Raw genomic sequence first — 21,960 nt, forward strand, 5'->3', positions numbered from 1 at the left:
CTGGCAGTCACGGCGGCCCGTAACGATAATTGTCGCGCGATGCATACAGGATGGGCACAGCTGGGTCAGCTGGCCACCTCATTGACGAACCGGCAACGGTTCGCTGCGCTTCTCTAGCTCTGCCGCAGCTCTCGCGCCCGTTCCGCGTTCCATCGTTCGCGCGCTGCCGCCGGATCCGGCGGAGATCGACAGCTCAGATCGAGAACTTCCGCCGCCGCACAACCCACTCCCGAATCCCGGCGGAGGCACGGGACGGCGTCGCGATCGAAAGCACGAGGGATAAACCCGTCCGGGGGAGTTTCGGGCTCTCGAGGTATTAACGATTGATGTTACTCCGAGTATTATCAAGTTACCGCACTAATTCTCATTTTCCGATACACACTGTTCAAACGTACGTATCTTTCGGCAATTTTCGCAGCAAATGTTTTCGAAGAGAATCGCTCGATATAAGCCACGTGCGAATATACTGAGAAAAATAAGTCGTTAACTAGGCTAAATGTCTTTACTTCCAGTATTTATACGCTTAACTTACAATTAAATAAATGAATACTTGAACTAAAGAAATTGAATCGACACAATGTTAAGTAAAATTCGATGGGTGAGAATGTTAAACGTAAAGATGTGAGAGAGCTATCGGTTATAGCGGATCTTGGTGTATATCTAATGATAACACTAGTCTGCAGTCAAAAATTATTTTGAATCAGATTTTTTTATAGACTTTGGGATACTGAAAATGATGCTACAAGCCAAATTTCGAAAAAATTTTTAACCAGATCAAAATAATTAAGATTTAATGTGTAAAAAAACTTTTTTCCTACGTTAAAAATTTTTTTTGTAAAAGGGTTAACGTTACCTTGGAATTTTGATCAGAAGACATGAACAGGGGAAAAATGCCAAATGCGAATCACTTATTTTTTGCTATATTATAATTTTGCATTTGGTGCTATTTTAGATGCAACACAAAGTTCAAATAGTAGCTTAATATTTAAACCATCTCTTATGTTAAATCTTTCAGCAATAACAAATTAATTTGTTACAAGTTATTCTGTAAGAAAGATATATGTGATTTAGAAAATTGGTTGTCTAAAGCTATCTGTAATCTTTTAACTCGTACCGAAAGCATTGAATTTATGAATTAAATTAATTTAAAAAATAAGGAATTATTAATTAATGCTTATTTTATTTATAATTTATCAAAAAAGCGATCAAATATTCATTACTTAGTAAATAGCAATGATTAAAATGTAAGGGCACCAAAATAAAACTAATTTGAATTTATTTTTGTAATTTACATAGTATATTTTTAGTCATTTCAATTGTTAGTTTTACTATTATCACTTATCAATCTTACATTAGTATCATTTGTTATAATAAAATTAGTAGCGCTACGAGATAGGAAACTTGCTAGAGTTTATAGAAATATCAATTTAATTTGTACAATAATTGCAAGTATGTATATGCAATAAGTGTAAAATATTATATAACAAATCTTTTACGAAAATATAATAATTTAAAATGAAATTGCTTACGTTATTATCAATTAAATAATTTGATGAAAAATTTAAATCGAAGGTATTTAATTTTCTAAAATGTCGATAGCATGCACAAAGCAAAATAAACTTTGTTAAATATTTTACTATATTACTTATTTCTTCTTTACTTTCGTCATTAAATATTGCTTCAGTAAAATATTGAACAAGTACATTTCAGGACATCTATTCAACAACTCTCTCCTATATTCAGCTTATGTTTCTTTATTATTTTGATATTTTACTTTTTAACCATCTCTGATAAAAATTTTTTTCAGAATTTTTATATGAATTTTATACAAATTGGAACACTTTGGAAATACTGAAAAAAAGTATATTTTTTCTTAGAATTTTTCATATTTGTAAATTATGAAATACCCTAAGATTTGTGAAAAAATTGAATAAGAAATTGTTCATAAAAGTATAAATTTATATTGAAAATCTAAAAAATTTTAAAAACATAAAAATTGTATAAAAACATATATGAAAAATTCTGAGAGAAATAACTCCGATGAAAACTTTTCTCACAATTTTTTGCATAATTTTTCAGAATTTTTATGTAATTTGAAAACTTTTTAAAAAATTTCTTAAACGAATTTTAATTAAAATGTACCTCAGAAATTACATATGTGAAAAATTCTGAGATAAAGTAAAGATTTTCTCAGTATTTCTGAAAAATGTTCCATTTCGTATAAACATTTTGAGAAAAATTTTCATCAAAAATGTTATGAAAAATTTTAATTCAGAGTTTTGCTAAATTAACAAATTTTTTTTCATTCACGATGATAAAGTCATACTTTTATTATAATTTGTAATTTGTAACTATCAATTCACATACGCAGTGTAATTTATTGTGACAAACTTTGCTAAATGTACATATATAAAATGTATAATTGTATTTAATACATATACAAATTGTATAATACATATAAATATATTAAATGTATATGTGTGTATGTATATAATTACTGTGTATTGATAGCCACAAAATACAAATTGTAAAACAAACAATTTTACTGCAGCATCTAAAAATTTAGCTAGATACCGATCAGAAAACAATTTTATGTTGGGCCATAAAAATAGTTATGTAGGACGCCCAAGCATGATAATATTGTGGCAAACAGTTTTGACATCTAGCAACCAAGTTAAACAACTCATACAATTTTTTTAATAGTTTAACATAATTATTTTCAGATCTGTATTTCAATAAAATTGTTCATTCTATGGGCCGATCGTTTCGCCTTCGGCTAAACTATAAAATAAATAACCTAATGGATAATATCCATGTCTATACACAGAAATATAGTGTAGATATAGACATGTATCTATAAGATAATTTATCACATAGTTTCTGGAGCAACAACCGGCTCATAGATAAAACTTTGTTATCTTAGAAAAACTCTGTATTTAAATTCTTTACGTCATAGCTAAAAAAGATCTTTTAAGAAATGCATTTTATAAACAATGAACAATACATTAATGATTTTTTATTAGAGTTTCAAGACAACAATAATTTTTATACAGAAAAAATTTCGAACGTCGCGAAAAAGTTTTTTTTTACACATTAAATCTTATTTTGGAAACTTTATGTAAATGATGAAAATTGGCTTGCGGCTTTTGTTTTCAACAGATAAAAATCTATAAAAAACACTTTGTCAAAATAGTCTAAGTATTGTTTTGTAAACTAGTTTAATTTTTATGGAAATTACAACAATTCACATACACAAGCACAAAAATTACTATTAGACGCCAGGATTCGCTGTGTGACCGAAAATGACTTTCTCATTTTGGAAATTTAATCAAGTTGAAAAATATAGTCAATTAACTTTTTTTTCTCAGTATGCAGTACAAAGAGAAGAGAAAGGGGGAAATTGCTTTAAATTACCGCAGATGTTACTAATAATTTAGTATCGCCGTGTATCACGCCGTGAGCGTCGTTGTCTAATGTATCAAGGTATTACGGAATTGGAATGAAATTTTTGATCCCGGGCTTATCCTTTGTCAGGACGCGCGACAGCTCGGACCACTCCTTCGTGACAATTTTAATAACGGTCGCTTACTTTGGGTATTCCTTCGTGGATTGGAAGTCCGAAACGCCGAGGAGGTGCGATAAAGAAACGTGGACGGCTCACGTCGGTCCGTCGCGCTTCTAAACGTTTACCTAAATTATAATAACGAGGCACACATGCACGTACGTGCGATAATCGTACGTTCCGTCAGAACGACGCCCGGCCGGTCGATTTCGCAAGCGTCATCATCGCGACCGCGTTCGACGTTACGTACTCTCAGAGCGCGTGATCTTCGATCCTATTTTTCGGCACCGGCCGGTGGAATCGCCGGACGAAACCCGAGATCGGAATTAACGGTTTTAATTGGAGCTCGCGTCTTTCATCGATCTCCTTGATTTCCCGCGAGCGATATCTCTCGCGAGATACCGCGAATAGGAACGGACGCGACGCGACGATCTTCTCTCGATCGTGGCCACTTACAAAACGATCCCCGGCTGTCCGTGGCCGCAGATACGTTCGTTCGATCAACACGGTTACCACGCGATTACTACGCTCCCCGTATCGATCACCGTCGCTCTTTCTCGCTGATCTATACCATTTGTCTATTGATTGACCTGCGCGCACACACATACACGCACACACGTACATACATACAGTCTCTCTCTCTCTCTCGCTGTCTCTCTTTCCGTCTCTCCCTTTCTTGTCAATATTATTGTCACGCTTCGTTGTCGCTTGTTTGGTTGTACGATCGTACGTAACTCCATTTAGAACTCCCATCCGTCGGAATTCAATTTATGGACGTCTCCAATTCGGACCGATAAAATGAACATCCGGGCAACGCCGTCGTTGGAACGGAACTTCAGCCTCCGCGAATGCAAATACCGAAGAGACACCGCAGAAATCGCCGTGTCTCGCGAAACTGAAAAATCTCGCTGAAGGTATCAGCGCACAATAAACGTATCATGAATTAACTAATTTGGTGAACGACAAGTATTTCAATAATCTGCTCCGAGCGGCTATTATTCCGCTTCACTTTTACTCATCAAGCGCCCTGCAAATTTATGAAGTTTAATTTTACATTAAAAACTGGCGAATTGAATCAGCGAAAGTCGGCTGAATAGAATTGAACTTTTAAAGCTCAGGAAATTGCAAATTTCTATTTTAATTTATTTCTCCACTGGTAGATGGGGGAAATATACCGAAGGTAGGAGGAGCCCGCGCGTAGACGGAGAAGGAAATGAAATATGCTGAAGAGATGGTTGGCCGTGGAATAACGCGTGCGGAAAACAGGAAGAATTTATAACGGCACCCCGCGCTTGTATTTATCGACGAACTTCCGTCGTTAACAAGACATCACAATCAAGTTTAATGAAGAAAAAGGAATGAACAGAGACGGAGGATCATAAAATCGTTTAAGAGCGAAAATTTGCAGCTCAGCCACTAAACTTCGAAATAAAAAAAGAAGAAGAAAAGAGAAAAAAGATATAAATCCCGAAGCCAACGAATCCATACGAATAAGATCCAGGGAAGCTTTTACGCTCTACTTTTCACAGAGGAATATTACTTCTTATACCGTTGTAACATAATACACGATAGAAACGTTTTGTGCAAAGTATAAAATTTTTATTTTATATTTTTATATTATTTTTATATATTATATACATTTTCCTGCGTCAATAAAAAATTTGTGCGAAAAATGGAGATGGAATAACATGTATATCCAGCGTGCTGACTTGTTTTGTCGAAAGCATATCTTTTCGTTGTATAAGTGGGCAAAATAAATTCACCTTCCTCCAAGCTCCGTTGATTCGTCGCAAACCAAGTTTCTACTAACGATGAAATCGTACGCTTCTCGGATACGCCTGCGAAAGTCGAGCATTGTCGTCCCTCATTAACGCAGCGTTCTTATACGGCTCCATGCGTCGTGTGTAGATAAAATAATGCTCTCGTCTCGTAATCTGCAATACTGTTTAACCGAATAATGTAAATTAGGCTTATATTATATTTGGCCTCTCGTGTAAGAGCTGGTTGTTCAACCTTCGGACAAATTATGTGGCAAATTATTTAATAGATAAATGACTGCGTCTACATCCGGATGTATAATAGATGTGTACACGTAGATATTAGATGATTTATTCATAGTTTATTCGGAGATGTAACAACCGACCCTAAGTTTTGTAAATAAACGAGAATTACGTTACATAGACCTTACTTAACTACGCGTACGATAAAAGTGTTGAAAAAAGTTTTCAAAAGACAAATTTTTAAAATGTTTATAAAATATATAATGTATTTTAAGAATATAATTTACTTCTTATGTAACACTGAGATAATCGGCTGTGCACGTACACTGAGAGAAAAAGCATTTGATATTTATGACTATAATTAAATGTTGAATTAGTTATGATTATGAGCTCCATTTTTATAATTATTAATGCTATAATGTTAATAATAATGACTAGAGCTGGGTGATAACTAATAAAAAAAAAAATTACAAGTTAATAAGAAAGTTCATTAGTTAATAACGTGTTACTTAACTTAGTTTTAGATGAATTATTTTTTAATTTTAAATGGTTATTTTTACTTTTTTTTAAATTAAAAATTTATTTATTAAAAAAAATACATTTTACATAAAAAAAATTACTTATATAGACTTAATCTAATAAAATATTAAATTTATTTGATGATTCGCAATTGTTTTAAAGAAGCTAACTTTAAAAAATTACAACTTTCTAATTTAATATAAACAATGTTTTTTTTTAAATTAATTTAATCTTAATGTGATTTTTAACTAAATTAATTTTTTGTACATATAACTAAATTATAATAATTTTACGAGCCATTAACTGTAACATAATTTTGTTAAAAATAAATATATTAGCTTATCCAGCTTTGATAATAACTTATAATATCTATGCTGAAAAAATGAATACAATTACCATAATTTAAATATAGTTGACATAAAAAATAACTATAATTTATAATTTATAACTACTTTTGGTGTCAATTACATTTAAATTATGGTAATTGCGACCATTTTTTTACTGTCACATTGTATTTTATAACTAACATTATAGCGGTAATAACTGTAAAAATGGAGCTTTCAACCGCAATTATTTTAATATTTAATTATAGTTTCACAAATTTCAAATACTTTTCTCTCCACGTACGCACCTTTTTTTCGAAATAACGCAACGCATTTTCTCGTGTCATTTATCGGCGCTGCGACTAATTAAAACAAAGAGATATTCAATGTTTCAATTACCTTACGCAAACTGTAAAAAAAAAATTCGGGAACGGAGAATTAAAAGCGCTCATGCTTCGCACAGCTTTTTTCTATTTTATTTGACCGCTCGGAGAAAATCGCGAAAAATCCCGCGATATGTTTCGTCCGGCGCGGCGCGACGAATCGTGATCCCGTGTCGCTTTTACGTCCGTCCGTCGCTGGACATTCCGCGGCCGGCGAAGTCACGCGAGAAACGTCTACGTCCCTCGAAAGAGCGCTACGGCAGGAGGTGGGAGAGATGGAGGTGGAGGTTGCGCGAGAGACGAGGTCGAAGATGGGATTGGAATTGCAAATATCCCTCTTCTCCGTCTCACCAGTCTCGCCGATCTATCTCTCCGCTCCACCATCGACCGTCCGCCCGCTCGCTCTGACCCCGGAACGTATACGAGGTGCATATCGCCGAGCATGTTTCAAAGAATCTTTTCGCTGGACGACAAATCGCCAGATTTCACCGGATTTAAATTTGTTACGGCCCTAAACTGCGACGCGAGTGTGCGTCGCTCCTCTTACGTAATCCTCAAAAAGAATATTTTTGAAGACGGACCAAAGTCCCTCATATCGTGTCGTTTTAACGCACAAATCGTTTACTTGTACAGTTCTTCGAAATAACTTTAGCATCTATTTAAGATCTAAAGCCGTTAATAACGTCAGAGCTTATCCGAGTTTGTTTGCGTCAACACACAACAAATCCAGCTTTTTGTCGCTTTCTTCCAAATGTTAAAAATCATGTTTATTTATTTACGTTATACGCGCTTAAATTTTGCTCTCTCTCTCTCTCTCTGTTTTTTATTCGTCGATTTCCGTTTCGTGGAAAAAGGTGGGATAAGTAACGACAAGGCACAAATCAACTGCGAGGACGCGACGAAGACGAGTTGGCGCGCGGAAAATGACCGCGCGCGGTACGCGCTGCGTCAAATTAGCTTAAAAGCCTTGGGGGTAACACGGGGTACTACAACGCATCCCGCGACATGGCCCGGCACACAATGTCCAACGCGCGCGGAGAGAAGCCCTATTCGCCCTCATATATCACCCGGAGATAAAAGGCTGCCAGACGACGACGGAAAGTATAGTGGTTTCGGCGACACGCCGGATAGGCGGTTCATTGCGCAGCTGCACCCTCTGCCCCGTAATAATTCGGCGGCAGAAACGAAGAGAAATTGTACGTCACGCCGCTATCTATTTACTCTCTTCCGCTAAACAATGAAAATATGTACTTCGAAATGCTTCCGTTCCGATTACGCTCCGTTTCGCGAAACGGAACTCTCGCCGTAATGTCGCGAGAATGCCAGGATGTTTTATAATTTTTACACGTCGCGTACGTGTGCAAAACGAAGTCTCTTTCTCGCACTAATTGAAGGGTTTCCTACAAAATAAAAACCAAACAAATCCAAAAAGTTATGCTAACCGCACGTAAAAAGTCGCAAGCAGTAGGTCAAAACTGACAATAACAGTTGAAGACTTAAGCAGTAAGATAAGAAGTAACAAATCAAATGTTGATTTTCTGTTTACATGTGTTTTAGAGCCTAAGCGGAAGCATGGCTGTAATAGAGTCATAATCGTAGTCATAACTCCAACGCACAAACAGTTGACGTTACTCGTCAATCGTATCGGTACCATATGATTAACGATTAATGCAAATTGTCATTTGTTTTTTGTATAGCATCGCTGTGTCGTCACGATTAACGATTAACGTCAATTGTTTGTGCATTGAACTTACGATTACGACTACGACTCTATTACGACCATCTTTTTGCCCTTACTGCTTAAGTTTTTCAATGTGTTCCTCTCTAGTCTAAAAAAAAAAAAAAAAAAAACGAATAACTTCGTCTTTAATAGTTCATCGTATAAATATGATAATTTTTTTTTGATCATGTAAGAGATGAAAGAAAGAACAAAATTGCTTTTTTCTTCAATACTTTGAGGACTAATTAAAAAAATAAATAAATAAACTTGTGGATTAGTTTGCGAAAAGTTTATATTTACTATCTATTTGTAATTATATTTCTCGTTTTTTTTTATTCTTGTCGAAACAAATTTTTCACGATATCACGCTGCTGATAAAGAACAATTTAATGCCACAATCCAAATTTAAAAAACTGGACTTATTTAGTTTTTGTAAGAAACCCTTCATATACAAAAGAAAGCCGTTAATACTGGTATAGCCTTCCTAAAGCAACATTCTCTTATTTCTCAAAAATTGAACATTGCACTAATACTGATAAAAACATTTGGCTTAATTAAAGAAATAAAAATATACTTTCATAGCTTTTTTCTGTATAAAATATGCTTAAAATGCATTCTTGAAAAGCGAGAATAAAAGTTCCACAATTTTCTCTTGCAAATTATGAAATTTAAACGACAGTATATTATTGACAATATCGTTGTACTTTTTTGTAGCTTCCTAAAATTGTTTTATCTATATTTTTCTCTTTCATGTTTTCCTCGTAATGCGGTTGGAAACAAAATTGCAGTGCGGACTGCAGCGCAAACTGGCACACTTCTTCGTGAGAACAGACAATAGGTCTGGTCGCGCCTTGTTTGTCATCAACTTGATCGAAAAGAAAGCTTATTTGCTAAAAAATAGTAAACCGTTGTCAGCCTGAAGAACAACACAATCAAGGTAAAGTATCTACATTGACAAGGTAAATATTAACCTTTCTATATACGTAAATCGGTGCGACATTGAAAGTTAAAGTTATCATATGAAGTTACCAGATCTATAGTCTGTTCTCATGGAAAGGTTTACTAAAGCACATCTCCATTTATGATGCATAGCGATTTTATGCTTTAATTATAGTCTTTTAATTTGATAAACTTTGTTGCTCAATACATTAAAACAATTTTATTACTTTGTTTATCAATTTATTTCATAATTAACTTCTCTTCTACGGGGCTGTGTCTAAATTTTGCAATTGCTGCCTAGTACCAGTCATTAATAATACCGGTTTAGGGAGCCCAATTTCTCGAATCTTTTTGTCAAATTACATTACGATAATATTAATTATTACAAAATACGAAACAATATTATAAAAACTGCTACACCATCTGATAAAAGATACTTCCTAATTTGCCTATTTATGTTTTCAAAGTTTTATTTTTAGCCTTTGTTTAAAAAATATTATCCAAAAACGGAATAGTACAAGTCAGTTTTGATGACGTTTCTCTACTATCTATATTTATATTTTTGCCGAAATCAAATTATTGTTACGATGTGATGCTACTGTTAGAGAACAATTTAACGTCATAATCCAGATTTTAGAAAATGGACTCAATTTGATTTTTGTAAGAAACTCTTCAATTATATCTTTGCTGGTGACAAGTATGGCAAAATATTCTATACCGAAGGCTGTTAGTTCTTCGACCCGAAGAAATAAATGGAAAATCGTTACGCTTCCGACGGTGGTTATTTCAACTCGTAATAATCGGGGAGATAATTCATTTTGACTTTATGTAAACCAATGGAAAAAGAGAGGGAAAAAGGTGAAAAAGATAGTGAGAAGCAGAACGAGAGAGAGAGAGAGAGAGAGAGAAAGAGAAAAAAAGAGATTGCGCAATCGTCGCAGCCTTTTCCTTTTTCCGATACATCAAAATATATTTTTATACAACCCCAGACCATCTTTCTTACATTGCAGGGAGTTTTTGCCGTGTGCCACTGCGCTGATTATCGCTCGTCCCACTTTCGATCTTCGTGCAGCTTTTTACGTTCCCAGCAATGCCGATATGACGGTCAAATGTCGCAGTTTTTGCAGCGATTCGGATAATATTGGCAACCTGTAAGAGCGAACGAAAAAGCCATCCGTGTTCCCCCTTTTTGAATGAACTCGTACATCAACACGTTTCCGTTTTCTTGCCGGAGGAGAACTCGAGTACCTATCGCTGCGGCAACATTAAACACCTTTCCGCAAAAGCGTCTTTCGGATATGATAAAGCCCCGAGCGAATCCGCTGTTCCACAGAGCGAATTGTGGATGCATGTCCGAGATGGAAATTGCCATAACTGAAATGGAAATTATAATGGCCGTGTGGCTAGTTTGCATCGAATACGCGCGACATTTTAGCGTTTATCGTGTCCGAGAAGTGACGTTGCGAAGCCCTCCCCTCCCCTCCCCTCCCCTCTTACCATCATCCCTGTTACCATTGTTACGTGCATTCATTGGTGCATGCGGCACAATAAGGCGCGGGGTGGTTGCCGCCTTCTTCTTTCGTCTACCTCGCTCGTAATCTTCGGCACGTACTCCCGCCATAAATTCAGCGCTGAATTTATCCTTTGATTCACCTTTCATGTTTATATTAAAAGCTATCTTCGCGTTAGGCAAATAACACACAAGTCAAACAGCGGCGTCTACGTTTATTAGATGCATCCGCGAAACTTTAAGTGTACCAAATTTCGACAAATTTACCTAACTAAAATCATTGCTAACCGTACGTTAAATATGCACCGGGAAATATGAATAATCGCCTTTTGCATTATTCATACGCGGCGGTTTGTCTGCAGTCACAGTTTCAATGTATTTACCGGGGATGAGGAGAATTTTTACGAAAGCTATATTACATGGTAAAAAGAATACGATACGACGTCGATAACACGACTAGAATCTAGGTAAGTAATTCAAGGTGCAGCTGCTGCACCGTTGTGCCCATACATAAACATCTTGGCGATAGAGACGAATGCCGGATGGAAGGACAGAAAAGAATTGCGCGTTTCTTCGTTGAATGCCGGTCGGTTCGCATCTGCGCGTTTAAATATTAAGCATAGCACTGCAATTTCTAATGAAAATATATAATTCAAATAATATAAATGTCTGTAAATGCATAACGATTTTCCCGAAGGTAAATAACCATTTTAGCCCCTTTGTTTTAAATTAAATTACTCCTGTAGAAGTAAATTTTATCGCACTGCATTCTCGCCAGCCTATTATTTCGCATTTATGATAAAAAGAAATTACAATTCCCATAATACGAGGGATTGCAGCTGGTCTCAGACATGTTTACGGTGCTTTCACGAAATCGTGTCACATTACAGCGCCACGGATTCGTAATGCATTTTAATGCGTTTCAATTTTCTGCATCTGCCGCTGCGAGAGAAATGAGACGAACTGAAATGTTTTCTCTTTTCATATTGCCTCCTACAATGCATGACACGACAGATTGCGTTCATCCGTCGTAGAAGGAAAGTATAGAGCGAAAGTGAAAAAAAAAATAAAGAAAACACATATATTGAGTTTGTACGTAGCTCAAGATTCTCAGGAAATCTTACAGAAAAATTTTCCACGCTCGCACGTAAACTCTTGAGAAGTTTTTTCCCCAGAGGAAAAAAGGCAACAATATTTTAAAATAAATTTATTTAATTTGAATAAAATTAGAAAATTGAAGAAAAAAGTAACTTTTATACACGCGCGCGTGCACACGCTCACGTTAGTATTAAATTACAATCATTGTACATTTTACATGTAACCAAGAATATAAAATGTTTAATGAATTTGATCATCTTAACATAGTCATGACTTGTTTACATGAAAAATTTTATATAATTTTAAGATTAATATATTTGTCTTTATTTAATAATAATTTTCACTATTTAAAAGGAAAAAATTAGAAAAAGTAACAATATCTTCCAATTAAAATTAGAATATTTTAATACATACTACAGAGAATAATACACAGAGAAAAAGATGTCTTTAGATTCAGTATTCCTATTTATTTAACTAAAATTTGTTTTATTGAAATAACATATGCTTATACAAAACATTATTTGTTTGAATAAAAATTTTGTTGTTTCATTCAAAAAATATTTATTATTTGACAGAAATAACACTATTATTTAAAGTAATATCTTTCAACCAAATAAAGTATTATTATTCGATTATGATAACTATACGAACAATGAAACAAATAATTTATTTATGCGAAAATAGCAAAATAGAGACTATATCTTTCATTTAAAACAAAGGATTTATTTAAGATGAAGATATATATTGTTTCAAATTCAAATAATCCTACTTATTGATTCACACATTGTGTTTGGTTGGACCATTCCAAATAACAAATTTGTTTGGATAAAATATATTTATTAAGTTTGAAGAAATTGTTTTCTCTGTGCACTATTATTAAAAGTATTAAAACAATCATGTGCGTTTTAGTTGACTATTATAATGTTGAAGTAAAAATATAATATTTTGCTGAAATTTAAAGTTGTCAAACTTAAGAGAATTTCATGTTTTCTTGTTTTATTGTATAAGACAATGATTTTTGAATTTCATAATTTATTATTATTATTATTTTTTTAGAAAATCAAATACATTTTAACAATTTCTGTATTTACAAAATTATTTATTTGTATTCAAACTATAAGACGTGATTTTGAAGCTCGAACAAACTCATTTCTCGAGCACGTTATACGATAAATTAATTAGAGTTGCACAGTAGCGAACGTAATATCGCGACATGCTGATAATCGCCGGAGCGGATTACGTTCCCCAGGATTGTGCTGTGACGGATTTCCGCTAATGACTACCGTCGATTATTAGCTCTTGTTATGGCAGTTGTGAAAATTGTCACGGGTAGAACTGTTTCCCGCTCGCATAAATTTTGTACAACCTATGTACACCTCGCTTGCAAAATATTGCCTCGTAGAGGATCGTGCCGAAAAGAAGAAAAACGAGGATTCGCGGAGTTACCGATTCTCTCGTTCTTTAGTAACAGATATTGCCTTTTTTTTGAAAGCTTAATAACTTCTAAAAGCTTTGAAGAGAACGCTTGCCTTGCCGCGTAATATGCAATCTTGAGAAATTAAAAAATTTTCCGGACAAAATTAATTTTCCCCCCCGCTAATCACATTTTCCTTTATGTTTTAACAAAAGTAGTGCGGAAAACGGAAACGGACGGACGACGCGGGGTCACACACGGGTTAATTTCCAAGCGGCTCGCGGCGTCTCTTAATCAGAGACCCGAGGGAACGAATTTATGATTTTTTAAATATGTAAACGCGATGAGCGGTCGAGTAATGTTCTCTCGTGCGGCAATCACGCCGAATCGTTTATATTGTCCGTCGCGTAAGTCTACGCGTGAGCGGTCTCCGCGTTCAATTAGCCCTCGTTATCACAACTTCTGTCTCGCGCAGGAAGGAGACCGCGAGGCCGTGATGCTCCGAACGGCACGCGGCGATGGAGGAAGACAAGGAGGGGATAACATTGACTTAAATGCAGCTGAGATTTTTTCCGACGCGCGCGCGGAACACTCGCGTCTTCCTTGAGCGTGCTCGGCCTTACAGCAGCGACGCGTAATTGCGTCTGACACCACTTCTGCTACCCACTAGCGATTGCGGCCCGAGGGATTGCGGAGCGCGAATTCCAAGTGCGCCCGAAATATTCCAATTTTCGGAGAATGCCGCGTCGCGTCGCACGGTGAAATTCGAATAATTGAATAATCGAAACGCTAATCTGGGCGCAATGGATCGTCGGGATCTACTACGAATATTAACATCTTACAACCGGGACTGCGTCCCAATGGAGTTGGATGTGCGATCCGTTTAAGGATGTTTTGGCTATACAATATCAGCTACAATCGAAATTTATAAACTACGAGCTTCTTAGGTCCGATTGCACGAATATTATTTTGGCTTTAAGCGAGACTTAAATATATGTCTGTCTTTATTTATTTAGAAAGAGAGACAAAACAGACACGTATTTAGACCTTGCTTAAAGTCAAAATAACGTTAGTGTAATTGCAATGAGAGAAAAGATTATAGTGGTGGCAACTATAAGGAGACAACCATAGAAGTTTTGTTAATAAAATTATAATATATAGTTAAGTGAACTATATTACAGATATATATTATAATTCTATTAACAAAAGTTGTATGGTTGTCCCTTTATAGTTGCCACCATATTATAATTTTTTCTTTCAGTGCAGACTTTATAGGTTTATCCTTTTCTATCAACGACAAAAATTTTGATCGCAAATACACTTGAAACAGTTCTAAAATCAGCTGCAGAGAACAAAATAACAAATAATTTAGCTTATCATGGATTATACGAAAGTTAAATGATCTTTTTTTCCTGCAGTTTTAAGTAAACAACTTCTGAAAGAGTAAGTAAATCTAAATAAACCTTTCAATATATTTATTAGTTTATTAATATATGTAAAAAATTTGATTTATTTTGCAATGCTATTTCTTCAGATTTGTAATTATTATAAATGGATATTATAAAATTTGAATTTACGCAAGAATGAAGAGCGAATAAAAAATCCAATAACTTTTAAACCAGAGAATTGTGCTCAAACTTTGCATAAATACTCTAACGTATTATAGTAGAACAATAAAAAAATCTATAAATAATCTATAAAATATTAATATTTTTGATACTGTTTTTAAATATGATATATATATATATATCCTTAATTATAATATACGAAAATAAGTTTTATAGAAGTACTTGAAAATTTAAGGCTTTTGACTCCTCAGCCGAGAATTCCGCGTTGACGGTAGCGACATTCTATCGCGGACAAAATTAGAACTGATAGACGTGAAACGTGACAGATTGACGATGAAATGTTGTCGTGCATGTCATTTTGTTATTACGTGTTTTATTGTGAAAATATGACTTGTCTCGTATTTACCAAATTCGTAAAAATGGACTGGGAGTAAAGTTTCTTTGAATTTTATACATAAAAGTACATTTTTCACTCCTTTCAATAACTATCCGTGTGTTTTTCTGTCTGAATAGGCGTCACTTTACGTGCTTTTTACGACTATTTACTGACTGCTAGACGAAAAAAGGATAGTCGTGACCGATATTTAGAAGTGTTTTAAAGCCATCTGATTAGTCTGTTTTATCCAAATTGGCTTTACTTAGAAATGGCACGTCAGACAAAATTACGTGCCCATGGGTTTTCCTGTTTCAATAGCTTTATTTTACATGCTTTTTACAACTATTTACTGACTGTTAGGCGGAAAAAGGATAGTCGTGACCGATATTTAGAAGTGTTTTAAAGCCATTTGCTTAGTCTGTTTTATCCAAATTGGCTTTATTTACAAATGGCATGTTTGACTTTTGTAATTTTTTATGTGTTATTTCACGCAATTTCTCGCTTCTGACGTCACGACTTCAATATGGCCGCGGCGAGTACTCAGAAGCCTTAATTAGACTTAGATCTGATAATAATTTTGTAATACCATTAAAGTAATTATGAAGTTTATTTAAGCAGTGTTTGAGTTATTTATATAAAATTATCTAGATATAGAAATAACTTTATCTTCATTTAGATTATTCTAATATATAATTTATATATATTATCTACTTTTATTTTAAAACAAAGAAGAGTAATTCTTTTTAAATTATCTAACAATAAACAAAAATGAAATATTGTCCTTATAGCCTCAAAGTTATTATTTATTCTAACAGGAGAATTTTTTAAAATGATAATACAATTGTATTTCGAAATTCACTAATAGTAGGTACTCTTTTAGTACTAGTAACACATATCGGAATGCAATTTAGATTGCACAGATCACTTGTAGTAGTGTAATATAAAAATTGTCTCTAAAGTATAATTTCAAAAACTGTTATGAACAATTTTGTCACTTATTATATAATGTAAATTCCTTTTATTTTTTAATTTTGACTTTTTACATATTCATTTCAATTCAAAGAGGAATATTTTTTGTCAGATTAAATTATTTGAAGAACTTTTGTTTTTAAGAAACAAAGATTTATAAATAAAAAGACGAATGTATTGTTTTCATATCCTAAATTGTTTTGTTCAGTAGCAATATTATCTAAAAATTTGTCTAAATAAAAACATATTATTTTATCTTTTATCTTATCTAAAATATATTTATATTTAACTTGTCTTTATCTAGACAATGTTAAAAGTTATCTAAGCACAACGCTGACGATGATTAATGCTGCGTAAAGTTTTGATATTCCAACAACCAGTTTGAGCGTTTTATAATTATATTGATGGCTTAACAAAATTTATCAATTTTAGATTTGTACTCAGCTAAATTTTTAGATATTTCAGCAAAACTACTCTTTTCACATAGAATCTATGCATTTTAGTATTTTCAAACTTAATCCTCACGATAAGACACGAAATGTATTCTTGCGCTTTGCATCTTCATCCTACCTTCTTCATTTCGTATTTATGACGACTGAAGCTTTTTTTACGCGTGACATTTTACTTTATTATAGAAACAGAACATGTAACACGTGCTCCAGGCGCAGATCTATAATAATAAAAAATGTATAATCTCGACGAAAAGCCCTTGAATCCTTAGTTGACCGATACACTCACTTACAAGGGTTAATTAGGTAGAATTACATGTGCAGACATACCTGGCAAACCGCTAGTCCATACCTTTGCAGATCAATATGAATGGACGCAATTACGTTCGAATAGAATTAGCATTCAATTGACGTGATGAATAATACAGAATCTCTACGGAAACCAGTTGAGACATTCGAATGTATCGTATATTTCAAGCACGTTCCACGTAATATTCGAAACATTTTAATAATAAATATTATTACTCGAATAAAATATTCCTCTTCACATAATACGAAAAAATAGATTATTTGATTTAGCAACGTTATCGATTGCTACATACATAAATTTAACATTTATAGCTAAGCAAATTTGATGATGTAGCAAAAGAATCAAATCTGCTAGTTATAAATATTATACTTATATAACAAACTGTAGCTTTACTTTAGCTTTTCCGTGTATATATATATAAATTCTTTTACATAAAAGAAGAATGAACTAATAATATTAACCTAATTCAATGATTGTATAACATATATACGTAGAGAAAAGAAAGAAAAAAAGGGTATTACGGCTACTGGGAATATTATGGCTATCTCTATTATTTCCGTTGTTAGACAAATTCTAACAATTGCTTATGGAATTATTCATTTAGTAATCCGCCGTTTTTTAATGATGCTAATATAGTATACCAATATGCAAACGGTCATTGATGCCTTTCCCGTGCAGTGTTTTTCCCTTATATTTTCATATAATGTTTCGTAACATTATATGAAAATATGCACGTAACATATCCTATATAAACGCATGCATATATAAATATGAACGGGAAAGGCATTAATGACCGCTTGTGTACATAATAGCTGACATTTATTGTTATAAAGCATTTTTACTTTTGACCACTTTGACTTTTCAAGGTACATTTTAGCATTTAATTATACATAATACTTCCTCATCGATTTTAAACTTAAACGTATTATCACAAGAATGTATCTACACACTCGAGTGTTTTCATATTTAACTTTTTATTCGGCTGTACACGCTTCGAGTTATGCAATGTTTTTATGCAAACAATAACAATGAGACTTTGTTAATATAAATTTTTAAGCGAAATTTTCATTTTGAAATATTTCTTTGATAAATCGATTATCATTATATAGGGCTGTGTTCAGAAACATTAAAGGTATTATTTTATATTTGTTGTTTAATGTTAAACAAGAATAAAACAATATCTGTAATCTTTAATGTTTCGGAAAGAGGGAAAACCCCAAAAAATTCTAAATTAGAAAATTTTTAATATAATTTTGTAATAAAATACTGTGCTTTTTATATTTACTTTACTTTTTAAATTTATTTTTACACTACCCGTATTATTACCAATACTTTTCTTCTCCCACAGATTATACAGTGCGTTACATTTTTTTATAAATCACGTTCTAAGTAATAAATATTTCATTACTTGAGTCTAGAATCTGTTAAAAAACACTTTGACGAATATAGCCGTTCAAATTTTAATATAAACGATTCATTATTAACAAAGTTATTTAATAAAATAGAAATGGATGCCATATTATTCTCTTCTCTTTTAATATAAATGACGCAAAAGTTAATCTTACTTTTACGAATTTAAAAAAAAATGTAAACAGTTGCCATTTTAAAACCATTTCAAAAATGATAAAAATATTTATGATAAATGATAAATTTAATAAATAAAAATATCAATGAAATCAGGCAATACTTTAAATTTAAGAAAGTTATCAGCTTAGAAAGATGCAAGAGAAGTCATGTAACTTTTTTTTAAACATAAGAGATTCTAGTCATTGCTATTTTCTAAACAATAAATAATGAATACAATTTGAATTACATGAGCTTTTACTAACAAGCGACGTTACTTCATTTTCATTAATGTGATGCCATATTTAACCCAGCGAGAAATTACTCATCGAATCAACGTCAAGTTGACATTGAAATCATCGATATTATATCGTATCAAAATAATACTCAACATTTGAAGCTTATTTCGAAGTCTGCGCTACATATGATATTTTTAATATTTTTAATATAGTACGTGTTGTACGCAACTATACTTCGCCTAAAAAAACTTCATTGGCGTGGTAATATGGCGCTTTTTAACAACTGTTATTTCAATAGTTAGGTCGGTGTGAAAAATTTATAAAGCACAACTGACTCCAGCTTAATTGGCTGGTGAAGATGCTAAAATTGGAAGTAAGTAATTTTTATATTTCTTATAATATTTTAGTTTATCAATATATTTACACGGTATTTGTAGTTTTTAATTTTTTATCAATAAAAGTATTAAATTTTTATGTTATTATAGAAATGTCGCATCATATGTATGTAATATATAATTTAAAGAAATATATATATAAAATAAAAATATGTATATATGTATATAAATAAATAAAAAAATATATATATGTATAAATGTAATTTTTACTTTTCAACATTATATTCTTATTAAAATTAATTAAATTTTAAAGTAGAACCAAAGTTACATTTACTGAAAATTCCATATTATCCGCTAATTTTATGTCAAAAATAAGCATTATTCATGTTACAAATTTAACATTAAATTATAAATCTAAACCAATGGAAAAGTTTTTGTTATAAAAATATGACCTTTTAACTTCAATTTTTTTTTAATCAATTCTCTACAATAATTTTTAAGAAAGTTAAGATTTTTTAAAAATTACCTTGCAAACATATGAACTTTGTTCATATATTTACCAAAATTACATAGTTTCACTAATTTGTTATTGCCATTTCACTTTCTAATCGTACACTAGAAGGTTGAAATTAAGTAAAATTACGGTTGAAAACCATCTCATTACGGTGTATTCTTTAATAGAAGCGTGGAACACGAGTGACCCCACAATGGCTAGTAAAGAATAAAAAATTATGATGGCGAGTAAGAGCTAAAAATAAATATCTGAAAAATTAGGCATAGTTTGTGTGTGTAGAACTGGGACCGCATAAGAGAACGGTTATTGGTTGTCTGCAAAAAAGTAAGTGAAATTATACGTATATTACTTAATGCGCAGACGCGCGGCGATCAAATAAATATAATAAAACATATTCTTGGTAATACACTATAAACTTATATAAGCAAGATCATCATTTTTTGTTTGCTTCTCGTTACATAAATATTGCACTAATTTCTCTAACTTAGGGATCGAGTTTATAACTTTAACGATGTCGTTATAACTTCGTTGCGTAGGTTTTGTGTACACGTAATAGCTATACGCAACGATACCATAATAACATCGTTAAGATTACAGAATCGATCTTAATCACAAAATTGTGTAAAATTGCTTGACGTATACTTTTCAATGTGGCCTCAACTGAAATTCTATTGACGCTTGCATAAATTTTACGCGTTGCGATAAACAGTTCCTGCTAAATAAAGACAGAATTAGCATGTTGCACCGTGTTCCAACCAAGCAAAAAACTCAACCAGCCATACATAGTAGCTTACAATTAGTATTACATATACAGGATGTCACAAAAGTCTAGATACACCTAAATAACTCAGAAAATATAAGTTTTATAGAAAAATGTTTCAGACAAAAGTTGTATGGTTTAAAAAGATCTATTTACTGATTTTATCAATTTGATCTTGAGTGGCATTGCCAAGGTTAGGTCAAGGTCAAGTCAATATTTTTAAACGAAACTGCTCACTTTTTATTGCATATTCTTGTAGCTTACCTCGAGACCTTTCCAAAACACTAAAAACAAATGTTTTTCCGTTAAGTATTTTTCAAGTTGTGAGGCTTGAAAGTTACAGTATACTGTATTTTTTGTGCAAGATGGCATCCACCTCCCACCTGCCTCCTTGGGGCATGAGGGCGGAGTGACTTAAAAATCTTAAATGGCATAATAGGTCAACTGAGAGCTTATTTTAAAGACGAAAAAAACTTTTTTTGAAAAAATTCGCAACGACTTTCCAATCGAAAGTGATGATCATAAAACAAAAATTTGCATTTCCTTGTTTATTGCATTACCGTTTTTTGCGTTATTCAAGGTCTACGGCGAGGAAGTGACGGTTATCAGACCCCGTGTGTGTGTGTGTGTGTGTGTGCGCGCGCGCGTGTGCATGATAACCGTCACTTCCTCGTCGAAGACTTTGGATAACGCAAAGAACGGTAATGCAATAAACAAGGAAATGCAAATTTTTGTTTTATGATCATCACTTTCGATTGGAGAGTCGTAGCAAACTTTTTCCAAAAAAGGTTTTTCTCATCTTTAAAATAAGCTTTCAGTTGACCTATCATGCCATTTAAGATTTTTAAGTCATTCCGCCCTCATGCCCCAAGGAGGCAAGTGGGAGGTGGATGCCATCCTGCACAAAAAATACAGTATACTGTAACTTTCAAGCCTCACAACTTGAAAAATACTTAACGGAAAAACATTTGCTTATAGTGCTTTAGAAAGGTCTCGAGGTAAGCTACAAGAATATGCAATAAAAAGTGGGCAGTTTTATTTTATAATATTGACCTAACCTTGGCAATGCCACTCAAAGTCAAATTGATAAGATTAGTAAATAGATCTTTTCCAACCATACAACTTTTGTCTGAAACACTTTTTTATAAAACTTATATTTTCTGAGTTATTTAGGTGTATCCAGACTTTTGTATATTTAAAGCAACATAGTAAGCAGTAACGGCAGAATTCAGATGTGGCCCTGTAGATGCGGAAGAGTTAATTATGAAATAAAGACAGATTTTCTGATTTTATAGCAGACATTACTTTATGCCAGATGTCGCACGTATACAATCGAGGATTAATGTTTTTTTTTTTTTTTGTTAATTTATGTACATCGTGATTAAGTTGTTTTGCGGGATAACACTTTC

General features: G+C 33.0%; 1 protein-coding gene across 5 annotated transcripts in view; it reads right to left on the minus strand.

Annotated features, from left to right (window-relative positions):
* LOC105204367 (sodium/hydrogen exchanger 9B2) overlaps positions 1–21,960 on the minus strand; it is a 68,287-nt gene that overhangs the window by 44,642 nt on the left and 1,685 nt on the right. For 2 of the 5 annotated variants that reach the window (XM_011173424.3, XM_039454629.1), the window contains exon 1: positions 3,590–4,167. Coding sequence is in view for 2 of the 5 variants with exons in the window: in XM_039454630.1 (XP_039310564.1) it covers positions 5,326–5,417 (92 nt within the window). In the remaining 3 variants the exon portion in view is untranslated. Of the gene's footprint in view, positions 1–3,589; positions 4,168–5,325; positions 5,505–10,449; positions 12,622–21,960 lie in introns of those variants that run through there. The other 3 variants (XM_039454630.1, XM_011173426.3, XM_011173425.3) reach the window with 3 other exon arrangements.

Source organism: Solenopsis invicta, chromosome 10, assembly GCF_016802725.1.
Source record: "Solenopsis invicta isolate M01_SB chromosome 10, UNIL_Sinv_3.0, whole genome shotgun sequence".
NCBI lineage: Eukaryota > Metazoa > Arthropoda > Insecta > Hymenoptera > Formicidae > Solenopsis > Solenopsis invicta.